General features: G+C 40.1%; 2 protein-coding genes and 1 long non-coding RNA gene across 3 annotated transcripts; all 3 read right to left on the bottom strand.

Moving 5' to 3' along the window:
• Nucleotides 1-443: 443 nt before the first annotated feature.
• Nucleotides 444-6,616, bottom strand: LOC106742807. Its single transcript, XR_001374292.1, has 4 exons — nucleotides 4,438-6,616; nucleotides 1,803-1,946; nucleotides 1,463-1,718; nucleotides 444-1,362 (listed from the first exon to the last, which is right to left on the bottom strand). It is a non-coding gene; the product is annotated as an uncharacterized LOC106742807 (long non-coding RNA).
• An 825-nt stretch (nucleotides 6,617-7,441) lies between these two features.
• LOC106742805 (histone-lysine N-methyltransferase SETMAR-like) lies at nucleotides 7,442-10,013 on the bottom strand. The gene has a single exon (XM_014616085.1). The coding sequence runs from the start codon at nucleotides 8,449-8,451 to the stop codon at nucleotides 7,867-7,869; it is 585 nt and encodes a 194-aa protein (XP_014471571.1). The 5' UTR covers nucleotides 8,452-10,013; the 3' UTR covers nucleotides 7,442-7,866.
• A 781-nt stretch (nucleotides 10,014-10,794) lies between these two features.
• On the bottom strand, nucleotides 10,795-12,747 carry LOC106742806 (pyruvate dehydrogenase E1 component subunit alpha, mitochondrial-like). Its single transcript, XM_014616086.1, has 3 exons — nucleotides 11,915-12,747; nucleotides 11,572-11,790; nucleotides 10,795-11,428 (listed from the first exon to the last, which is right to left on the bottom strand). Exons 2-3 carry the CDS (start codon nucleotides 11,782-11,784, stop codon nucleotides 11,243-11,245), a joined length of 399 nt encoding a protein of 132 aa, XP_014471572.1. The 5' UTR covers nucleotides 11,785-11,790; nucleotides 11,915-12,747; the 3' UTR covers nucleotides 10,795-11,242.
• Between the last annotated feature and the right edge of the window lie 8,092 nt (nucleotides 12,748-20,839).

Raw genomic sequence — 20,839 nt, forward strand, 5'->3', positions numbered from 1 at the left:
GCTTGTGAATCATTCCCATGGATCTCAATCGTACGGAAACTGCTTGTTGCGTAACTCCAAGTGATTCTGCAAGCTCCTCTTGCGTTTGACTCGTATCTTCATCAAGTAATGCCTCCAATTCTTTGTCTTCGAATTTTTTTGGCTGTCCAGAGCGAGGCTTGTTTTCAATGCTGAAATCACCATTCTTGAAACGTCGAAACTATTCCCTACATGATTTATCAGTTAAAGCATTGTCACCATAAACTTTTACAAGCATTCGATGCGCTTCAGCTGCACTTTTCTTCCAATTAAAGCAGAAAACTAAAACCTCCCGCAAATGCTGCTTAGTTAACACAAAATTTGACATATTCAACACAGTAAAAAACAGGGGTTTTGTATGAAACTCAAAGCGATATAAACTGAATATTATTGACAGATGTCTAACCTCTCTGAAACCACCGAAGTCAGCTGTCACTATTTTTTTTTTATTGCATGTAAAGGGTGTACAAAAAAGTGTACAAGGTCTAGGAACTTAGCCTATCCGACCATGAGCGCTATAGTATCACAGTTAGTTTGCGTGGGTTACATAGTTTTGACGTCGATGAATAAACAAAGTTTTTATAACCTTATAGATAAATTGGTTGGGTGAGTAACTGAGGGTAGTATACGCAGAGGGGGAAGTTGTGTAATAAGCGGTGAGACGGGAGAAAAAATAAAGAAGGAAAGAAGTATGATTACGCATCCGCTATTGCTTATTTTAACGCATGAGTTCATCGAGAGTCACCTAAGGAAAAAAGAAAAAAGGAAAAGAGAGATAATTCCGTATGAGGTTGTAGGAGTTTTGGTGACTCGTGAGTTGCGAATTAAACAGTCTTCGCCAGGTACAAACTGAAAGAAAAAATATATACAAAGAGAAAGAGAGTAAGAGAGTGGCTTAAAGAGAGGGGGAAGCGCATACTAAGATTATAATACAAATCGCACGCGAACTTATATGTGTCTAGACTACGAGTGGAGGTGGAATGGTTACGTCAGAGTAAAGGTAACTAATAGTCTTAATGTGTTTCTGACTTAGGCATAGTGGGTCCGCCTGTAGTTAAACGGACAAGAGAGGATTATATGAATAAGTTGATTCCGTTTATGAACTGGCATAACAAAGTGTAGCTATTAAGATCTTTGGTCGCGAGAAGGGAGTGGACCGCCCAAAGCAGGGTGCGAAAGGTGAATATTTCGTTTCGTATCAAGGTGTCCCTCTGGTTCCCAAAGCGAGGGCATTGCCAAACCACATGGTCTGCCGATTCGGATGTATACAATGTAGGCAGTCGGGGGAGTCTACAATTCTGAACCTAAAAAGACTCATTTAAAGAGGTATGCCCCGATCTGAGCCTGTAAATCGAAACCACCATCTTACGATTCAACCTACATTCCTCGAACCAAGGTCTGCGTCTAGGAAAGTGATAGTTCTGGATAAAATGAGTGCCCTTACCAGGGAAATTTTCTAGAATCCACTTCTCGAAGTCATTAAATAGCCTCTTTTTCCAGTGCCCCTTAAGGTCGCAAGGATAGCATCTAAAAAGGGTGTTTTTTTCCCCGGAAGGGCGCCTCCTTGGCTTTGCTATCGGCTAGTTCGTTACCCAAGATTTCAATATGAGCGGGCACCCACACGAGGGATATTTCGAAGCCACTGGATTCCATTTCCCAGATGTCATCTTTTATGTTACTGATGTGGGGGTTGGCTTTTCCTGCAATGTCCGTGGTATTTAAGGCTGTGAGAACGGATTTAGAGTCGGAGAAGATTTTTATCTTTCTGTATTTGGAGTAGCGACCTGCGTACAGGGCTTCTCGGATACCCAAGGCCTCAATAGAGAAGATCGGAAGGAAGGCTGGTGCCCTGAAAAGGCCGGAGTGTTTCTCGTTCAAGGATGTGAAGGCTATTCCGGAAAACGGGTTGCCCGGGATTTTGGATCCGTCTGTAAACAGGTGTAAATACTCGTTAGGATTACGGAAAAGATCGCTCATGCATACATTCGGGTCGCGTGAATCCTTCAAGAGCTAACTAGAGGTAAGGTCGATCTTGGGAGAGAAGGTGAAGGATTGGAAGAGAAAAGAGCCACTATAGGGTCTGTCCTCTGTATAGAAATTTGTAGAGAGATGGATTATATCCTGGTAGCACGCGAATAACTTAGGGGGTGGGAAAAGACAAGCGAGAAGCGGAATTCACGAAGGAATTAAAGGAGTCTTCCAAGTATTGGTTTAACGGGTGGATGTCCAGAGCTAAGGTTTTAGTGAGAAACATTCTACATAGGTATTCAAACCTGAGGTCAAGAGTGAGTTCCTTAGATTCGGCCAAAATCACATTAATGGGAGCGGACGCCCTGTATCCCAACGCCAAACGAAGGGCCTTGTATTGGACTCTATTAAGTTTCTGATAAGATTCGGAACTGAGGTTGTGGAGAAGGAAACTTCCATATTCAAGTCTAGAGCGGATGAAAGCTCTGTATATTCTAAGCAGAGTCGTTGGGTCTGCGCCCCACCAGGTATGTCTGAGGCAGTTTAGGATTTTGAGAGGGTTTTGACAAGAATTCCAAACTTGATCTACGTGTTTGTTCCATTTAAGGTCGGAAAAGAGGATCATGCCTAAAAGTTTTACAGAATTGTGCCTTGAAATTTTATCCTCATTAAAGTTAAGGTGAGGGTGACTTGAAGATTTCTTAAAGATGCAAAATTTTGATTTGCTGGGAGATAGTTTGAGACCTAAATCAAGGAGTATTCTATTAATTTTTATTAATGATGTTTCCAAAGATTCAGCTTTGGGTAGGGGGTAAAGATCGGAAAAGATAGCAATGTCGTCAGCGTATTGGATAATGTTACGGTGTGGTGGAAGGACACCTTCCACCTCAGAGGTATAAATGGTATACAGGATGGGACTTAGGACGCTGCTTTGAGGAAGGCTCTTATAAGTCCAGAGAATTTCATCTATATCATCGAATTTGCAATGTATTTCCCTTTCAGCGATGATGCTATAGATGAAAGATAGAGTACAGGGTGGGATGCAAAGAGCTTGGAGTTTTTAAATAAAACGTCCCAGAGAACATTGTCTAAAGCAGATTTAATGTCCAAGAAGGCAGCAGCTGTGGAGGAGCCCTTCAAGAAAGATCTAACAATGTTAGCGTATAAGATGGTTAAATTATCCATACAGGATCTATTTTTCGGAAGCCAAATTGTGATTTAAAAAATTTCGTATGGTGTTCGAGCCACCAATTAAGCCGGTTGTAGATCATTTTTTCAACAATTTTAGCGAAGCAAAAGGCAAGAGAGATAGGACGGAAGTTGTCCGAGTTCGGTTTAGGAATGAAGAACATTATGTATTTTTTCCATTCCTTAATCATCGTTCCAGAGAAGAAAATATCGTTGTATATGTTCAGGAGGTACTCTAAGCCATCTGGTGGTAAAGAACTGATGATTTTGTAATCGATGGAGTCAAAACCTGGGTTGGATTTGATTTTGAGGTCTTTGATAACATAGGATAGTTCTTGTAGGAAAAATGGAAGGTCTAGAAAAGGGTCCCAGACGTAGTTCTCGAAGGAGGGAGGCCGAACCTGTGTCCATGGAGGGCAGATCTCGGAGATCATATTCTTAACAGTGGTTTCCTTGACAGGACTGTAGCAAGAGAGCTCTGTTTTGCATGGTGGTAACGGCTTTTGAATTTTTGAACCGTGTTCCATATAAGGTTAGGGTTAGAGTCCTTATTGAGTTTTTCGCAAAACTGTTTGAATTTCTCGGTTTTTTTATTTTTCAAACCTACTCTGCATCTGGCTTCAGCAATTCGGAAGTTAATGTAGTCTGATCGAGTTGTAGTAAATTTGTATTTTTTTAGGGCAGCTTTCCTTAGTCTGACGAGCTTCTCACAGTCTTCGTCCCACCAAGGAGATTGTGGGAGAAGTTTCGGTTTATAGTATTTAGAGGAATTTGATTTGCGGAGGTTTGTAAAACCACTTGTTGAAGCAATTATAGAGTCTTTAATAAGTTCTAGGAAAGACAGATAGCGAGAAGAGATATCCGGAAAGGAGTCCTTATCGTAATTTGCCAATGTTAAGTGAGTGGATATATTATTCCAGAATTTACTCCAGTCCATGATTTTGGAGTGTATTCTTTTAGTTCCACTGAAATGTGTATATGACCTAAGAGAACTAGTGAAGGAAATATTGATAAGATAGTAGTCACTGCCATGAAGGTCCGAGTCCACCTCCCAGGACAAGTCGATGCTGGAAACGGGGTCGCAATGGTGAGGTCTAGCGAAGATTCGATAAAGCGAGAAGCGTCGAAAAAGGTAGGGGAGCCCGTGTTTGTTATAACAAGTTCGGAGGATTCAAGTCCCCTGATAAGATTTACTCCGTTACGGCAAGATTTCGTACCCCCCCCCCCCCNGGAAGTTAAAGTCCCCACCTATGATGGTCCTACCTGAAAACTGATTGAAAAATTTCGTCCAGTTGGAGGCGGGTATAAGGCGACCTGAGGGGGGCTGTAGCATGACACCAAGGAGATTTCTTCCGAACCAGCGTGGAGCCTGACCCCGCAAACTTCTAACTCTCCGTCACAGTCGTACCGGATATCTAGGTGAGAAAATTTGATCCCCTTGTAGAGACAAATAGCGACGCCACCGCCCTACCTTAGCCTTCTGTCCTTCCGGACAATTTCGAAATGTTTTAAATTGATATTCGTGTCATCCGATAGCCAAGTTTCTGAAAGTAAAAGGATGTCAGTTTCTTTAGCGAGTTGATTGATATCATTAAATCTTGTGAGTGCGTTCCTGCAATTCCATTGAGTTAGCCTAGTCTTGGGAAAAGGATGGTGGGCCATTGGCGGGGTTGGGAATGGTTTGGGTTGAAATCGAAGTATAATCTGAGGATTTACTGACATTTCCCCTTTTGATTGACTCTGCACTCCCCCTGTTATACAGCTGTTCAATACTCGTGAGTAATTTTAAAAGTAGAGCTTTCATACTGTATGGATCCTCGAGTAGTTTGGCGAACGGAGAGATAGACTGCGAGGTGCTCTTCAGTGCTTCCGAATAACGGGTCCTTGGGCTGACTTGCTCAGGAAGTTCCGGGAAGTTGCTCCTGGTGAGAAGCGGTGGAGAATCCATTGAGGTATCAATTCCGTTGGATTCTATATATTTCCGGGCTTCGAAGAAAGACACGTTCTCGATGGCCATGTATCTGGTGATAGCAGCTCGTTTTAAGTATACTATATAGTCCCGATCACGTATGGAATGGTTCCCATCGCAGTTTATGCACTTCTTGTTTTCCCTGCATGGTGATTCAGGAGAGTTCCTATGTCCTCCGCCACATTCCAAGCATCTTTCCGCAGATCTACAGAACTTGGTGGTATGTCCGCATTTATAACAAAGTCGGACTGCAGGAATATAGAGCAAGACATTGATTCTGGCTTTCCAGATTAGGATGGTGTCTGGTAGAGTTTGTCTTCGAAACTCCATACACACAGTGGGTGAGTCAACCCACATACTGGTGTCCCTGTTCTTTCTCTTGAGCCGAAAGGCATTCCCAGCCTGAGTTTTAAAGTTTTCGCGGTTGATACACTCAATGATTTTTTCCAGGAGGGCGTCCAGCGGGATTCCCCTTACTATTCCCTTGCGGGTTAACAGAGATCTAGGAATAAAGGCAGTGAGGCCAAGTTATTTTAAATACGGGTTATTGACCGAGTCGTTGGTATCCAATCTGGAGTTAAAGGAGATTCTCCACATGTTCCTCCCCTGGGGCTTGCACTCCGCATACTTAACGTTGGATTTATATAGTAGACGGGAAATGTCGAGGAAAGATGTCATAGATCTGTAGGAAGGGTTATCTTGTTGTTGGGACTGTTTCCGTATTACGTAGAAAAGTGCTTTACAATATGCGTCGTATTTATCTTGTTTACCCGAATCCTGAACTTGAGGGGTCGGACTATTCTATGGCATCGGTGAAGTGTCTCCTTTCCCCTCGACCTTTTTCATCTTGGCCGCATGGGGAAAGTTGGCTGAGTTTTGAAGAAGGGGAGGTGTGCGATTACTATCTTCCTGCATGTCCAAGACAGAAGAAGATTCCTCTTTTTTTTATCTCTTTCTCTGTTGTTTTCCCATCCTGGCGGATCAAGTTCTTGGAGCTAAAGGGCCGAGTCACGTGACCTGGGAGGACGCGGGGCGGCCGCCAATACGCAATGTATTAGCGGCCGTACAACACGATCGAGGAGAAGCAACTGTTGTAGAAAATACTCGAAACAGCAAGAACTGATGCTGCGCAGCACAAAGAAACTAACCTACGCACTCACTAAGCGATGGGCTGTAGAAAACTTCAACAGGAAAGAGAGTTGCCTGCGGGATAAACCTTTCACTCGCAAGGCAGGCAGGAAACAGCTGTCACTATGCAACATTCATAACAGCCAGAGCCATCTTTTGAAAACGGACTGAACTAATTTGTACTTTCTATATATATATATATATATTTATTTATTTATTTATTTATATTTATATTTATATATATATACACCAGGTTTAGAAGTATGAAGCCGGAATCTCCCTATAGATGGTGCTAGCCATCAGTTTAGGGACCGTAAGACCGCTTCTGCAACGCCATCATCTCCCTCTAACAGCTAACGAAGATTTTCAACCCATAATAACCCAAGTTCCATACACCGGTATATTTTTCTATAACCTTAAACATGTCGAGTTTTGTGCCTACGAACTACGATTGGCGGACAGCATTGGTTTTTTATTATCATTTGAAAAAAACTGCTGCGCATCGAATGCTTGTCGAAGCTTACGGTGAACATGCTCTTGGTAAAACACAGTGTTCCGAGTGGTTCAAAAAATTCAAAAGTGGTGATTTTGACGTGAGAATCGAAGAACGTGAGAAACCAGCGAAAAAGTTCGCAGACAACGAATTGCAAGCCTTATTAAATGAAGATGATACTCAAACTCAACAAGAACTCGCGGATGAATTGAGTGTGNCAAGAAGAAATGTTTTTTTAGCGTGGCATTCATAAACTGCAGGAGAGGTGGGAAAAATGTATAAATAGCTATGGGCATTATTTTGAATAAAATATTTTTTATCATTTTCAAACAACAGACGTGTAATTTTTACAAAAAAATTCCGGTTTCATACTTCTACACCTGGTAAACGAAAATGATAGAGGTACAAACGGATACAAACGATACTCTTTCGAATAATATAAACAAAAGTAAGAAATCTTTCAATCGTCCGATGACTATTTTTTCCATCTTTTTATCTTCAAAGCATTTGAGATATAAATGAAGAAGGAAGTGGTATAAATAGGTACAAACGAAGCACAATCTGGTTATATTACGTTATTAGGGAGACCGGAAAGTAATGTCGTTTTTTCACATTAAATTCAAACAGATAAATTTTTAACAAGTTATAATTTTTAATCAATGATGTAATCACCCTCGTTATCAACAACCTTTTGCCATCTAGTATGCAAATTTTCAATGCCAGATTGATAAAAATCAATTGGTTTTTGAGCAAAATATCTGAAGAGGGCATTTTGGATATCATCTAAATTTTCAAATTTTTTGTCACATAGAAAGTGTTGTAGCGATCGGAATAAATGGAAATCCGATGGTGCAATATCGGGCGAGTATGGTGGGTGAGGCAGTACCTCCCACCCCAATTCATTAATTTTTTCCAGGGTTCGTCTTGCGCAGTGCGGTCTTGCATGATCGTGTTGCAGAATAACGCATTTTCTGTTGACAATCGCTGGACACTTTTCAATTAAAGATTGATTTACTCGATCCAATTGTTCACAGTAAAGGTCTGAATTCACATTTTGTCCAGGTTTCAGCATTTCAAAATGAACGATTCCGCGAATACTCCATCAAGCACATAAAAGCGACTTTTTGGGATGTAAACTTGGCTTAGCAGTACTTCGTGGCGATTTATTCGGAGAGAGCCACTGCCTTTTGCGTTTTGGATTATCATACAGGACCCATTTTTCGTCTACATTAATCAAGCGATCAAAAAACGCTTCTGTATTGCACCGTTGAAGCCATAAGTTGCATATGATGGATCGGTTAGTTTTGTTTTTTTCGGACAGATTATGCGGGACCCAAACACTTGCTCTGCTTACTTTACCAATCTGTTGCAAATGTTCTTGGATGGTCGACCAAGGTTGGTTAAGAGTGTTTGACAGTTCCTCGATTGTCTCAAACGGATTTGCTTTCATTTCCGCCCTTAACATGTCATTGTCTAAAGTTGTTGCTCTTCCTGATCGGTACGAGTGGAAAAGATCAAAATTACCGGATTTGAACTTAGAAAACCACCTTTGGAATTTACAAACGTCTAATGTACTTGGATAAACATCGCAAATGTTTTTGGTAGCAACTGTTGCGTTACTACCCTTGCGAAACTCAAAAAGCATACAATGCCGGATATGTACCTCTTCTGGTATTTGGCTGGCCATTTCACCATAAATTGCAAAAAAACTTAAGATTTAATTATTTACAACAAGTCATTCTAACCTTAAAATGTCTTTGGCACGACTTTGAAATACACAATGAGCTGATAAATGACAAACGAATATCGACATGCGCAGAAACGACATTACTTTCCGGTCCCCCTATATGTTAAATATTTCTACTTTTTCCAAAGTTGGGCGCCAGCTTCGCACCAACATTGACTATAAAATATAATAAGATAATAATATGGAGAGAGGAAGGGTTGCTGGAGAAATGGAAAGAAAACATAATTGTAACGGCAGTAAAAAAAGGGGGAAAGGAAGATGGTGGTATAGGACTATAAGGGGAAAGAAATAGAGGAAAAGGACTTGGTGCCGCATAATCAAAGATATTTTAAGAGAGGGATGGTACGACAGATAACATATGTTGTGAACTATTTAGCAAATAGGCAATAGGAGAAAAAAGGGGAGAAGATGATGGCGATGTTCTTAGATTTGAAAACGGCTTTCGATTCGATGAACAGAAGGGTATTAATGAGGGAAATGAGGGCAAGGAAGGTAAGGGAAGGATTGCTAGCTAAGGTAGAGGAGATATATAAGGAGACGAAGAGTAAGGTAAAGATAGAAAATGTAACGGGGGAAGCATTTTGAACGGCGAGAGGAGTGAGGCAGGGACGTCCGCTGAGTTTATTGCTTTTCATTTTATTAATGACGGATTTGGAGAAGGAAATGAAAAAAGTGAATTGGGGAGAAGAGAAGATAGGAGGAGAGAAATTGAGAACATTAACATACGCGGACGATATAGTATTATTGGCAAAGGAGGAGCAAGGAATGAGAAATATGGTAGAGAGGTTGGAAAAGTACATGGGAGAGAAGGGGCTGGAAATGAATGTGAGAAAAACAAAAATAATGAAATTTTAGAATAGGAAAAGGGAGGGAGAAGAAGAAGGATTGGAGATGGAGAGGGAAAAAGATAAGGAAATAAAGAAAATGGAGGAGCGAAAAGGATAATGGAAATAAAGGAAATAGAGTATTTGGAATACAGACTGCAAAAGAATGGGGGGGGGAAGGGGGGCAGGAAAGGCAGATAGAAGAGAAGGTAAAGAAAGCGGCAGCGGTAATGGGGAATGTATGGGGGGTAGAAAAGAAAAGTTTCGGGAAAGATTGGAAGAGAAGAATATGGTTATTTGACATGCTGGTATGGACAGCGTTCGACAAGCTAGACAGTGGCGGGATATGGGGTGGAGATATGGGGGTGGAGAGAGATGGAGAGGATGGAAAGGTTATAGGAAAGATACTTGAAGTGAGTGAAAGGGGTAAAAAGGCAGACATCAGGATATTTGTTAAGAGAGGAAATAGAGAGAGAAATTAAGGAATAAGGCAGGATTGAGAGCACTGAAATATGAGAGAAGGTTGGAGGAAAGAAAGGGGAATAGTTAGGCGAAGAAGTGCATGATAGAGGAGAGGGAGAGAAGGAGGAGAGGCGGGGGGCATAAACGAAGTGGGTGGGAGAGAGGAGAGGGTTTTTGGAAAGGATAGGAATGGAAGAAAAGGAAGCGTTAGGCGGAGGGAGGAAGAAGGTGGAGGAGATGGCGTGAAGGGAGAGAGAGATACAAAGGGTGGAGAGAGGAGAGAGAATAAGAGAATCAAGTTACAAGTGGTATGGGAGAGTGAAAGGGGATATAATACCAAAATATATGGAGAAAGGATGGAGGGGGGGGGGGGGGTAGGTGGGGAGTAGGAAGAGATTATTGAGGTTTAGGGTGGGAAATAAAGTGAGAAGCGGAAGATATTGGGAGAAAGAAGAGCAAAGGTTATACATGATATGTGGGAATGAGGAAAAGACATGGAAACATGTGTGGGAGAGGTGTAGGGAATGGAAAGAAGGAGGGGGAAAGAGTTGGCAAAGAGAAAGCGGAAAGATATTGGGAGGTGAGGGAGAGAGGATTAGATAAGGGAGGTGGAGGAGGAGAAGAATAGAAGGAGTGGGAAGGGGGATGTGGAAAATAAGAGGTGAGAGAGCGAAGAGGAAACGGAAGTCCAGGAAGGGGGGGGGGGTGCGAGAAGTGCTAGGGGGCAACGTCGAAGCAACAATGGTTGTGTCGACGGGTGCTAGCAATAGATATAAGTTAGTGAATTAGAGATAAGTTAGAGTTAAATTAGTTATAAGGTAGGGATAAGTATGAGAAATGGAAAGAGATGTAAGATGGAGTCAAGTGGATTGGTACTTTGTAACCTTAAGGAGAACAATAAAGGCATACATATAATAAGATAATAATTAAAGCAACTGTTTTTCTTATTATTTTTATTATGAATGAATTATTATTATGAAAATATCAGGGTGGGAAAGTAATGCATTACCTGTAACACCGTTATCGTTATAACATTTTTCCGTAACGATTGTAATTTTTATAACATTTTTTGTAACGTTGCAATTTTCCTATTTTTTATTATTAAAAGAATCAAATTTGGCTCATAAGAACCAAAAATTTTGTTTCCTCAAATCAAAATGCGTTTGGGTCATTAATTCAATACGTGTGGTTATAACGGAAACTACAAGTTCTGATTATGATATCGATATATCGCATGATGTATGCATCATTCAAAATGATAAGTATACTAGAAATATTTATAATTTTGTAAGTAGTTTTAGCAAAGACAAGTCAACTCGCGTTTAATTTATTCATTGCCAGAAAATTTAATACATTTTTTTCTGTGAAAATAACAAGTAACGGTAACGAATTACTTTTCAAATGTAACTTCCCCAATTCTGATACATATTTTTTTGTTTGAAGAGCTATATTTTACATTTATTCCCGGTATGAGGTCTCCACGTGAATAAAGCAGCGTGTTGGCAGAATGTCGATGCACGGCTGTATCCATGCCATATTTGTTGTTCTCGCATATGTAAATCACTGGAATATTCCACAATTTCGCCATGTTCCAGGCCTCGAAGAGCTGACCCCGCGATGCCGCGCCATCTCTGTACAACGTGAAGTACAACATAGCACCTCTGCTGTTATATTTGCGCGCCAACGCAATACCAGTGCCAATCGGTACCTAATGTTGCGAGAATTTGTTCGAAGTCCTAACGTATCCGATCACGCAAGTGATCGAGTGATTTACCTGTCCACCAACGATGTCGTCGCTGCCGTAAAAGCATGGCGCATACATATGCATGGAGTCACCCTTGCCTTTGAAAGCGCCGGTTTTGCGAACCATAAGTTCTGCGAAAATCGCGCAAGTAGGTATATCAAATGCCACGGTAAAACCGTGACACCTATACGCCGTGATAAGGGTATCCTCTTTATCCATAGCCATCTTTATGCCAACAGCCATGGCTTCCTATAAAGGAGCAATGTGAAACATAGTACACGCTCAAATTTTATTCCGGCGTGACATTGAATGTTTTGATGTTGGCATGTATCGTTTCGCGATTCTTTAAATTCTCGATCTTACATATCCATATCTGATTAGCGCACAAGTGCAGGAAACGCCGTTGATGAGCCGCAAAAAGTATAAGTCTGCAGCTCTGTTTTGCATTCGACGTATGTAGTTCATTATCTTCAGGGCATATGTGGCTTCCTCCTTGTTCAGAATCGATTGTTCAAATGGTCCTTGGTCCAGATGATACAAGTCAAATTTTTGTAAGAGAGGAACAATTCAAAGTCTTTTATAATATCGTTTTGGTTATTGTATTTTTTTTTTTCTTAAAAATAATTCATAATTACGAAAAAGGTAATAATCGGTCGGTGAGATGTCTGGTGAATATGGAGGATGTGGTAAAAATTCATATTTTAGAGAATTTAACTTGTCAACAGTGATTGAAGCTTTATGTGGTCTTGCGTTATCTTGCAGTAATATTACGCCGTGCCGATTGAGCAATGCTGGTTGTTTTTCACAAGTTTCTCATGCATGACATCAATTTCACGGCAATAGGACTCCGCTGTTATGGTTTTGCCTGGTTGTAGGAAGGAATAATGGATCACTCCTTTGGCATTCCACCATATGGTAACCATAATTTTCGTTTGATGGAATTTCGGCTTAGGGGTATGTCCTGGCGGTGTATTCTTATCTACCCATTTGCTTGATCGTTTTCGATTGTCGTACAAAATCCACTTTTCATCACAAGTGATGATTTGGTGTAAAAACGGCAATCGTGTATTGCGAATCAACAAAGATGCGCACTTACTCTTGCAGTCGACCATCTGCAGTTCCGTCAGTTGGAATGCGCATGGCATAATCTTCATCGATTACCTGTAGAAGGGAAGAACAGTTACGGGAGAGTATTATGCAGCGTTATTGGACAAACTGAACGACGGAATAAAGAAAAAACGGCCCCATATGGCGAAGAAAACAGTTCTGTACCATCACGATAACGCAACGTCACACACGTCCTTGAAAGCGATGGCCAAATTGGACCAATTACGATTCGAATTGGTTGCTTACCCGCCGTATTCTCCAGATTTGGCCCCCAGCAACTATTATCTGTTCCTAAACCTCAAGCGGTGGCTCCAGGGAAAGAGATTCACATCGAATGAGGAAGTCATCGCGGAAACCGAGGCGTATTTCGAAGGCTTGGACATTTCGTACTGCAGAAAGGGCATCGAAATGTTGGAAAATCGCAATACCAAGTGTATCGCACTCGAAGGCAACTATGTTGAGGAATAAATATAACTTTCCCCAAAAAACGCTTGTTTTCATTAAAAATCCCGGGACTTCTCAGCCCATGTAGTATATGGGTTTGGATGGTAGATGTACGGCAGAAGGTAATGTTACCTTATGTCCGTATAATAGCTCAAATGGAATGTAACTTGTGCTGGTATGCGGGGTTGTATTATACATGAAAGTTGCATAGAGCACCCATTCATCCCTAGCTGATCGATATTGATGTAATGCCTTAAATACTCCGCGAGCGTTCTGTGTGAACGTTCTAGCGCATCATTGCTCTGGGAGTGATACGCGGTTGTTTGTATTTTTTCTATTTTTAATAGTTTGCAAGTGTTTTTAAACACGATGCTTAAAAAGTTTGTTCCTTGATCCGTTAATATTTTGTCAAGAATACCGTATTCCAAAATTATCGTCTCTACAAACTCTTTCGCGATAGTTAAGGCTTCTTGATTCGGTATGGATATCACTTTACTAAATTTAGTTAGATTATCTTGGAACGTTAGCATATACTTATTACCATTTTTCGTTACTGTTAATGGTCTTACTACGTCTAATGCGCATTTTTCGAATGGTTTGCGCGGCATATCAGTGATCACGAGGCATTTTATTTTTTTGTGATAATATATTTCTCTAACAGAGTTCGCATTTATTAAAATTTAATTAATAAATTAATCAATAATTTATTAATTACTTATTAATTATTAATAAGTAATTTTTTATATCAGCTGCCATATTTTCCCATTGATGATTTAAACTATTCTATTCTCTTTTTAATATTCTTTTTAACATTCTTTGTATGCCTTGATGCCCTTCTAGAGGTACATCATGATATTCATAAAGTATTTGTCTTTTCTTCTCTTCGGTGTAATTCCAAGAGTTTTTTGTTTGTGCATCACTCTTATCTGTTTCATTGCCGGATTTTTCCTCATTGCCTTCTTCATCTACGTCACCCGGCGCATCTACCTTTAACATGGGTCGTATTACATTCTTACTGAGCGCGTCGGCGTTCGTGTTCGCTCGTCCGTCCCTATGTACAATTTCATAATCATATTCCTCTAACTTCAGTCGCCACCTGATTAGCCGTGATCCGAGATCGGTGACATTAAATAGCCATACCAATGGTTTATGGTAGGTTATTATTTTGAATTTCGTTCCTTATACATATAGACGAAAATGTTTTATTGCCCATATTATTGCTAGCAATTCCTTTTTCGTAGTGCTATAATTTTGTTCCGCGTGAGATAGTATACGGCTAGCATAAGCTATAGAGTTATCCCTATCGGCCCTTATGACAAAATAATTCCTATCGCGTAATCCGAGGCGTCGGTGGTAATGATAAATTCTTCCTTGAAATCCGGATATTTTAACAGCGATTGTCAATTTTTTCTTTAATGTTGCGGACGCATGTTCTTGTTCCTGTCCCCATTCGAATTGTATTTCTACTTTTGTTAATTTTGTTAGAAAGCATGCTATTTTAACAAAATTCTCTATAAATCGTCTATAGTATCCTGCTAGACCTATAAATGATTGCACATCTTTGACTCTTTTCGGAACAGGAAACGTATATACGAGTACTGCGTCTAATTTTGATGGATCCAATAAAATTCTTTTTTCTAAAATTATATATCCTAAGTATGTAACTTCTTTGCGTAGGAAATTACACTTGTCTGGCTGTAACTTTAAGTTACTTTGGCGCAATATTTGTAATATTGAGATTAATTTCTTGTTATGGTCTTCCAAACTGGACTCATAAATGACTATGTCGTCCAGATATACCAGGCATTTTATTCCTTGTAGTCTAGTTAGTACTATATTCATTTGCTACTGGAAAGTTGCTAGTGCATTTTTTAATCCAAATAGCATCCGATTGAATTCGAAATGTCTCGTAGGTGTCGAAAAGGCTGTTTCATGCTTATTTTGTTTTTCCATTGAAATTTCATGATAGCCTGACGCTAAGTCTAGAATAGTTAAATATTTTGCGTTTCCAAGTTGGTCTAAGATATCGTTTATGTTGGGTAACGGGAAGGAATCTCCGACCGTTAAATCATTTAGTTTTCTGAAATCGATTACGACTCGCAATTTGGTTTTTCCGGTGGCAGCAGTTTTCTTTGACACTACTAATAAAGGAGCATTCACTGGCTGACACTAGAACGAACGATATCAACATCGAACATTTCTCGTCCTTGCCGATCCACTTCCTGTTTGTGCTTGTCGGATAGTTGATACGGTTTTAAGTTTACCGGTGTTGCATGACTTCGAGTAGCAATATGATGTCCCACAGTTATAGTGTGAGTGAGACAGTCTCCTTCGAGAGTAAATATATCGCTGAAATCTTCACAAATCGCGTATATTGTTCTTCGTTCTTCATGGTTTAGGTGTTGCAGGCATAATTGTTACTTTAATCTTTCCATTCGCGGTTGCGGTATCTTACCATGTTTCTGTCTCGTAATTAGATTTATTCCTTTCTCATTGTGGTCCGGCACGTCTTCTAAGGTTACATAGTACATACGGCGTGGCTAATTCAATGGCGTCCTCCGTAGTGTTTATGATGCTAACGTCATACGAGGTCTGTTCAAAAAGTATCGCGAATTTTGAATTTCCGCGGATTACGTATATTCGATTTTCGATTTTTTTGTGGCGTTATGTTGGTACTCATGTCCCTCACTTATGCCGACAAGTTCGGCCATTTTGAATATTCAGTTTATCTTTGACAGTTGTTTTGTTTGGACGTGTTTTGGCTCGTCTTCGATTTTTGCCTATTTCAAAAAATGGATCAAAGAATCTATATCAAATTTTGTGTGAAAAACAAAATTAAGTGCGCGGACGCATTCCGAATGTTGACTGTGACATATGGTGAAGCTACCTTGGACCGAAGCAACGTTTATCGGTGGTACAAAATGTTCTCAGAGGGCCGAGATGTGAACGACGAAGAGCGTGCCGGACGCCCGAGCACGTCAACAACAGATGAAAACATTGATGAAGTGAAAAAAATAGTATTGGCCAATCGTCGAATCACCGTTAGAGAAGTTGCTGAGGACCTAAACATATCGATTGGCTCGTGCAGGTCCGCACTTCGATTTTTATTAATGATTTGTGCATGAGACGGGTCGCCACGAAATTCGTACCAAAATTGCTTGTGCGCGAATTTTGCTTGTGCGCGAATTTTTGGCCAAAAACAACACACTAATGATGCCGCAGCCACCGTATTCCCCAGACCTGACCCCCTGTGACTTTTTCTTATTTCCGAAACTGAAGAGGCACATGAAAGGACGACGTTACGCTACGATTGAGGAGATAAAGACGGCATCGAAGGAGGAGCTGAACAAAATCACAAAAAATGATTTTTTGAAGTGCTTCGAGGATTGGAGAAAACGTTGGCACAAGTGTATAATATCTGGTGGGGATTACTTTGAAGGGGACAAAATAGATATTCATGAATAAATAAATAATTTTTGAAAAAACAAAATTCGTGATACTTTTTGAACAAACCTTGTATGTGTAATTGTTTGGAGTTACTGGGCAATTTCCAATAAAAATTTCAGGTTTTCCTTCTTCAGCAGTAACGATCCCTACTGAATTTATATTTGTTGTTGCCTGTATTATCGCTTCGCTTCCGAGCAAATAACTGATATGTTCGGTAGGGCAATAAATCCAAATTTTCTTCCGAAAATCTTGTTTCTCGCTTTGATAGTTGCAGGTCGCGTTATGCATCTACAGGAAATCGACTCCTAATATTCCGTAATTACGGGAGTTTCTCCCTTTAAAGTCCGCACTTTTACAAAACTAATTGACGATCCGGCATCAAGTAAAAGCGGTACCTTTCCCTGTCTGGCTTCGTATATCGGGAGTATTACTAAGTCCAATCCCGTGTGTTTGATTAGTTTTTTTCACTTGATTGATCTGTAATTCTCGAGCGCTTTACGTTCTGTTAACTCTTTTTTACTTCTCGTTTCTGCTTTCATTGTCGTTAGGAGCGTCTCCACAGTTTATTCCACACCTATCAGTTGAGGCGGTGCTTGTGTTTCAATGCCCTTCACAGCGTTTAAAAATAAATGCAGAAAGGCATTCGACTGGCTTCCCATGCAGCTTCCAACATTCTTCGCGGGTATGCCCTACTTTCAGGCAGTATATGCAATATTTTCTCGTCGCGTTTACGCGGGGATGTTAGCTTATTTTCGGCAGTATATCGGTTCGCGTATCGGCGGATACGATAATCTTTCTCTTGATGTCCTGTTTATCCGCATTTGTGACACGTGGGAGGTCTAACGTTCTCGAACGCGCGGAAATGTCGTCGGTCGACTGTTACATGGCGTTGCAAATTTGCGATTATTGTAATAGTTATTTAACTCCTTTACCTTTTCTTCCTCCATTGCTCCGGTAATAGTTTCAGCTAGCGTGGTGGGAGCACGGGATTGCACTATGGTTTGCAGCTTCTCATTCAAACCAAATTGGAAATTAATTAGTGCTTGTGATTTAATATATTCGTGAAGAGTTCTCTTTTCTGCCAGGGTATATATTGTACCGTCAGTGGCTCACTCGTATAATTCTGTCGCTAGTTTATCGATCCTATTTCTGTAGACCCGCGCTTCTTCTTCAGGCTTCTGATGTAAAAAAATTAAATTCGCGTTGTAAGTGTGTAGTCGACCTTTTTCGCGAATAACAGGCCTCTAGTGTTTCCTTCATGCCAATTGTCGGTAGGTCGTTACATTCCGGTTCTCCATCTCCGCCATGGTCTGTCCTTTTAGTTTCGTATAGATTATTGCTTTAGTTAATGCAATTTCTTCTGAAGTATGTGTTAGACCGTAAGCATAATTGCAAGCGTGCAAAAATTCTTTGAGACTTTCTTCATTTGTGCCATCAAAGGTCGGTATTAAGTCTCTGGCTTCCTTTATCTGCCGTCTGTTGGTGTCGGTTATGAATGAATTCAATGCGAAATTATCTTCCAAGAGAAGGTCGTGTATATTTGTATATGTTCTGCCTTGGTCCCAGTGCCCCGTCGCAGTGAGCTTTTGTAGATTGATGAATCTTTTTGCGTTGCAGTATGTTGCAGTATGTTAACTTTCTCGTTTAGTTTGGTTACGTATGTAGTGAGGTTTTATATTTGACTCAATACAACCTCTACTGGAGATTCGCGTTCTCCTTCCCTGCTGCCTCTAGTTAAAGGATTTTCCTCTATGCTACCGTTCGTATAATATGCGACAATGGTTCGTAACCTACTAATTTCTTCGTCTATTGCGGGATCAATATACGGTACATCCTGCTCTATATGCCTGTCCATATTTAAGTTATCAAGTGATTCGTTCAGGTCGAAAACGCTTTCGTCATATGAAGTTAAAGAAAATTTTCCTCTGCCTGACACATCAGTAATGATGCTGTTACTCGGCAAGTCTGTTTGTTTCTTAACGCGTGAAGTTACAGCTGGTAAAATACTGTTATCGATTTTATTAAATGAAAATTCGCGTTCGGTTACAATATGTATCAGGGGTTGCTCTCCATTTAAACTATCAAGTACGATTAACGTGTTTTGTAATCCTTCTCGTATACTTTGCGCGGTGTTATCTATTACGCTATCGAAATTTTGGTTCACTAGTTCGGCTGACTGTCTTATTATATTCGCCGCAGGTTCGCTAAATAGCCAAGATCAGTTTTGGCAAGGATTACGCGGTATATTACGCAGTGCCTTCGAACATTCAAACGAACGAATTGGTTTATCGCTTGTGTAGGAACGGGTATACGCTTGTGTGTTTTAGGTTAAGACTTACATTAATACATATTAGCATATCGCGCTATCGCGTTCTCGCACGATCCGTTATCGGTGCTCCGGTTGTCCGGTGTTGAGTTTGGCGCTTGTCGCTACGCTCAGGTAGGTCGTTTCTGCTGCTTTTGCTGCTTCGTTGCCTCCTCTGCTATCGTGGTTGGCTTACGTCGGTGGTCGTAGCTACGACGTCTGTTCCTTCTTGGCTGCCACGTAGTGTTTCTTCTTATTTGATTGTCTCAAGATTTATTGCACACTAATCTGCTACTTGCAATTGCTTTTTCATATGCCTTCCTCTTGTTCTGTTGCAGGCTGTAGATGGAGGGCGTGATCCCGCTGCCACCAATTTGTTGTGTGAGTCGAGTCGACGCGAATAGTGTGGGATGCTCGTCGCGGTAGTGACAATAAATTATTCCTCTTTCAAAAAATGAACTTGTCTTTATTCTGTTCCCGCCCGATACAATATTCCGTGCTTGACCGACAGTGTGTCAGTACCCGGAAACTGAAAATTTAGAGTCGTCTCCTGAGCTGGGTCTCGAGTCCTTTTTATTCTCCTCCAGTATCCTAATCAGGGGGAGGGGATAGTTTTGATGCGTCAACGTTGCTTGGGTGTGGACGCGGACCATCTTAATTCCGGTATTGCACTCGAAAGAGTGCAGAGTTGCATCTTTGCAAGGTTACGTCTCGTAATCGTGATTAATTTGACCTGCGATCATGACCTTCATTTGTTTACGGCAATCGACATGTCTCGTGGTTGTGTATACAACACTGTCCCCTGCCTCATCAATTTCGTTCGATATATTTTCGTCCGATAATAATTTTTATCATTTATATTTATAAACTGTATAATACTGTATAATATTTCTTCATCCTACTTCTACCGTATATTTCCTATTCTCTCATCAGACCCTCCTACCCCTAACTCATTATTTCCCCCATAAAATCCCACACATATACTTACACATACATGCACATTCACACACGCGGTTTAATGTACCATTTATGTCGATAAAATTGTACTAATAAAATGTTTACACCGTTATAAATTTCTTAATCATTCATCGTTTTACTTATAACTTACTTTGTTAACTACTACCTGTTGTTGATATAATAAACTCTGAAATTGTTAGTCAACTTATATTTTATTTTATTCAAAAACCTTCGCGCGTTCACTACCCTATCTTCAGTTATTTCGCTCACGGTCCCAAGTAAAGGGTTTAAGTACTTTGACCTAAATTAGGATCACCCTCCGTACGTCCGTGTCAGAGTAAAGCGACTCTTCCGGTCTCTGACCTGCTTCGCTGACATACAGGTACGTTTGGGACTCACGTTCGCGAGTATGGTCATTGCGTTCTCTTCTAGAACGTAACAGCGGGTACCTTCTCATTCCACTACTCTAACTCGCTAAATATAAATATATATTTCTTTGTTAATTAGTATTACATATTTTATATTTTTCGCCTTGTAAAATGTTATTTATTGTGAATATTGGTAAAGTTTCCTACAGTTTCCCTTACCTTAACAACAAATGTTTGTTTTCATGTTATATTCATGTTATTAGTCGGCTGTAGATGCATAATTCTAATAATTTTTATCATTTATATTTATAAACTGCATAATACTGTATACTATTTCTTCTTCCTACTTCTATCGTATATTTCCTATTTGAAAAATATTAAATATTAATGGTTTCAGTTACACCGAATTCGATTATGAGCGGATAGTTGTATCAGAAATCCTTTACATTCATTTTTCTTTTTCTGTACATATTTTTAAAATCAGTCTCATGTATATATTTCTATTCATTTTGCATTTCCATAATGCATCAACAACCGTATTAGAAATTATATATTGTTCATATTATCACAATTATAATTCAAAATACTGTCGTTTGCTATTATTATTAACAAGTAAAATAATATAAATCGTTAATTATGAAACATAGATAATATATGTTATTTATTGCAG

Source organism: Dinoponera quadriceps, unplaced genomic scaffold (assembly GCF_001313825.1).
Source record: "Dinoponera quadriceps isolate SergipeBrazil2010 unplaced genomic scaffold, ASM131382v1 scaffold938, whole genome shotgun sequence".
In the NCBI taxonomy this organism is placed as follows: Eukaryota; Metazoa; Arthropoda; class Insecta; order Hymenoptera; family Formicidae; genus Dinoponera; species Dinoponera quadriceps.

Coding starts and splice junctions, on each gene's coding strand:
- LOC106742806 (XM_014616086.1), bottom strand. CDS start 11,784: ATGGCTGTTGGCATAAAGATGGCTATGGATAAAGAGGATACCCTTATC. Junction 11,429..11,571: donor ACGACATCGTTGGTGGACAG/GTAAATCACTCG, acceptor CACGTTGTACAG/AGATGGCGCGGCATCGCGGG.
- LOC106742805 (XM_014616085.1), bottom strand. CDS start 8,451: ATGGCCAGCCAAATACCAGAAGAGGTACATATCCGGCATTGTATGCTT.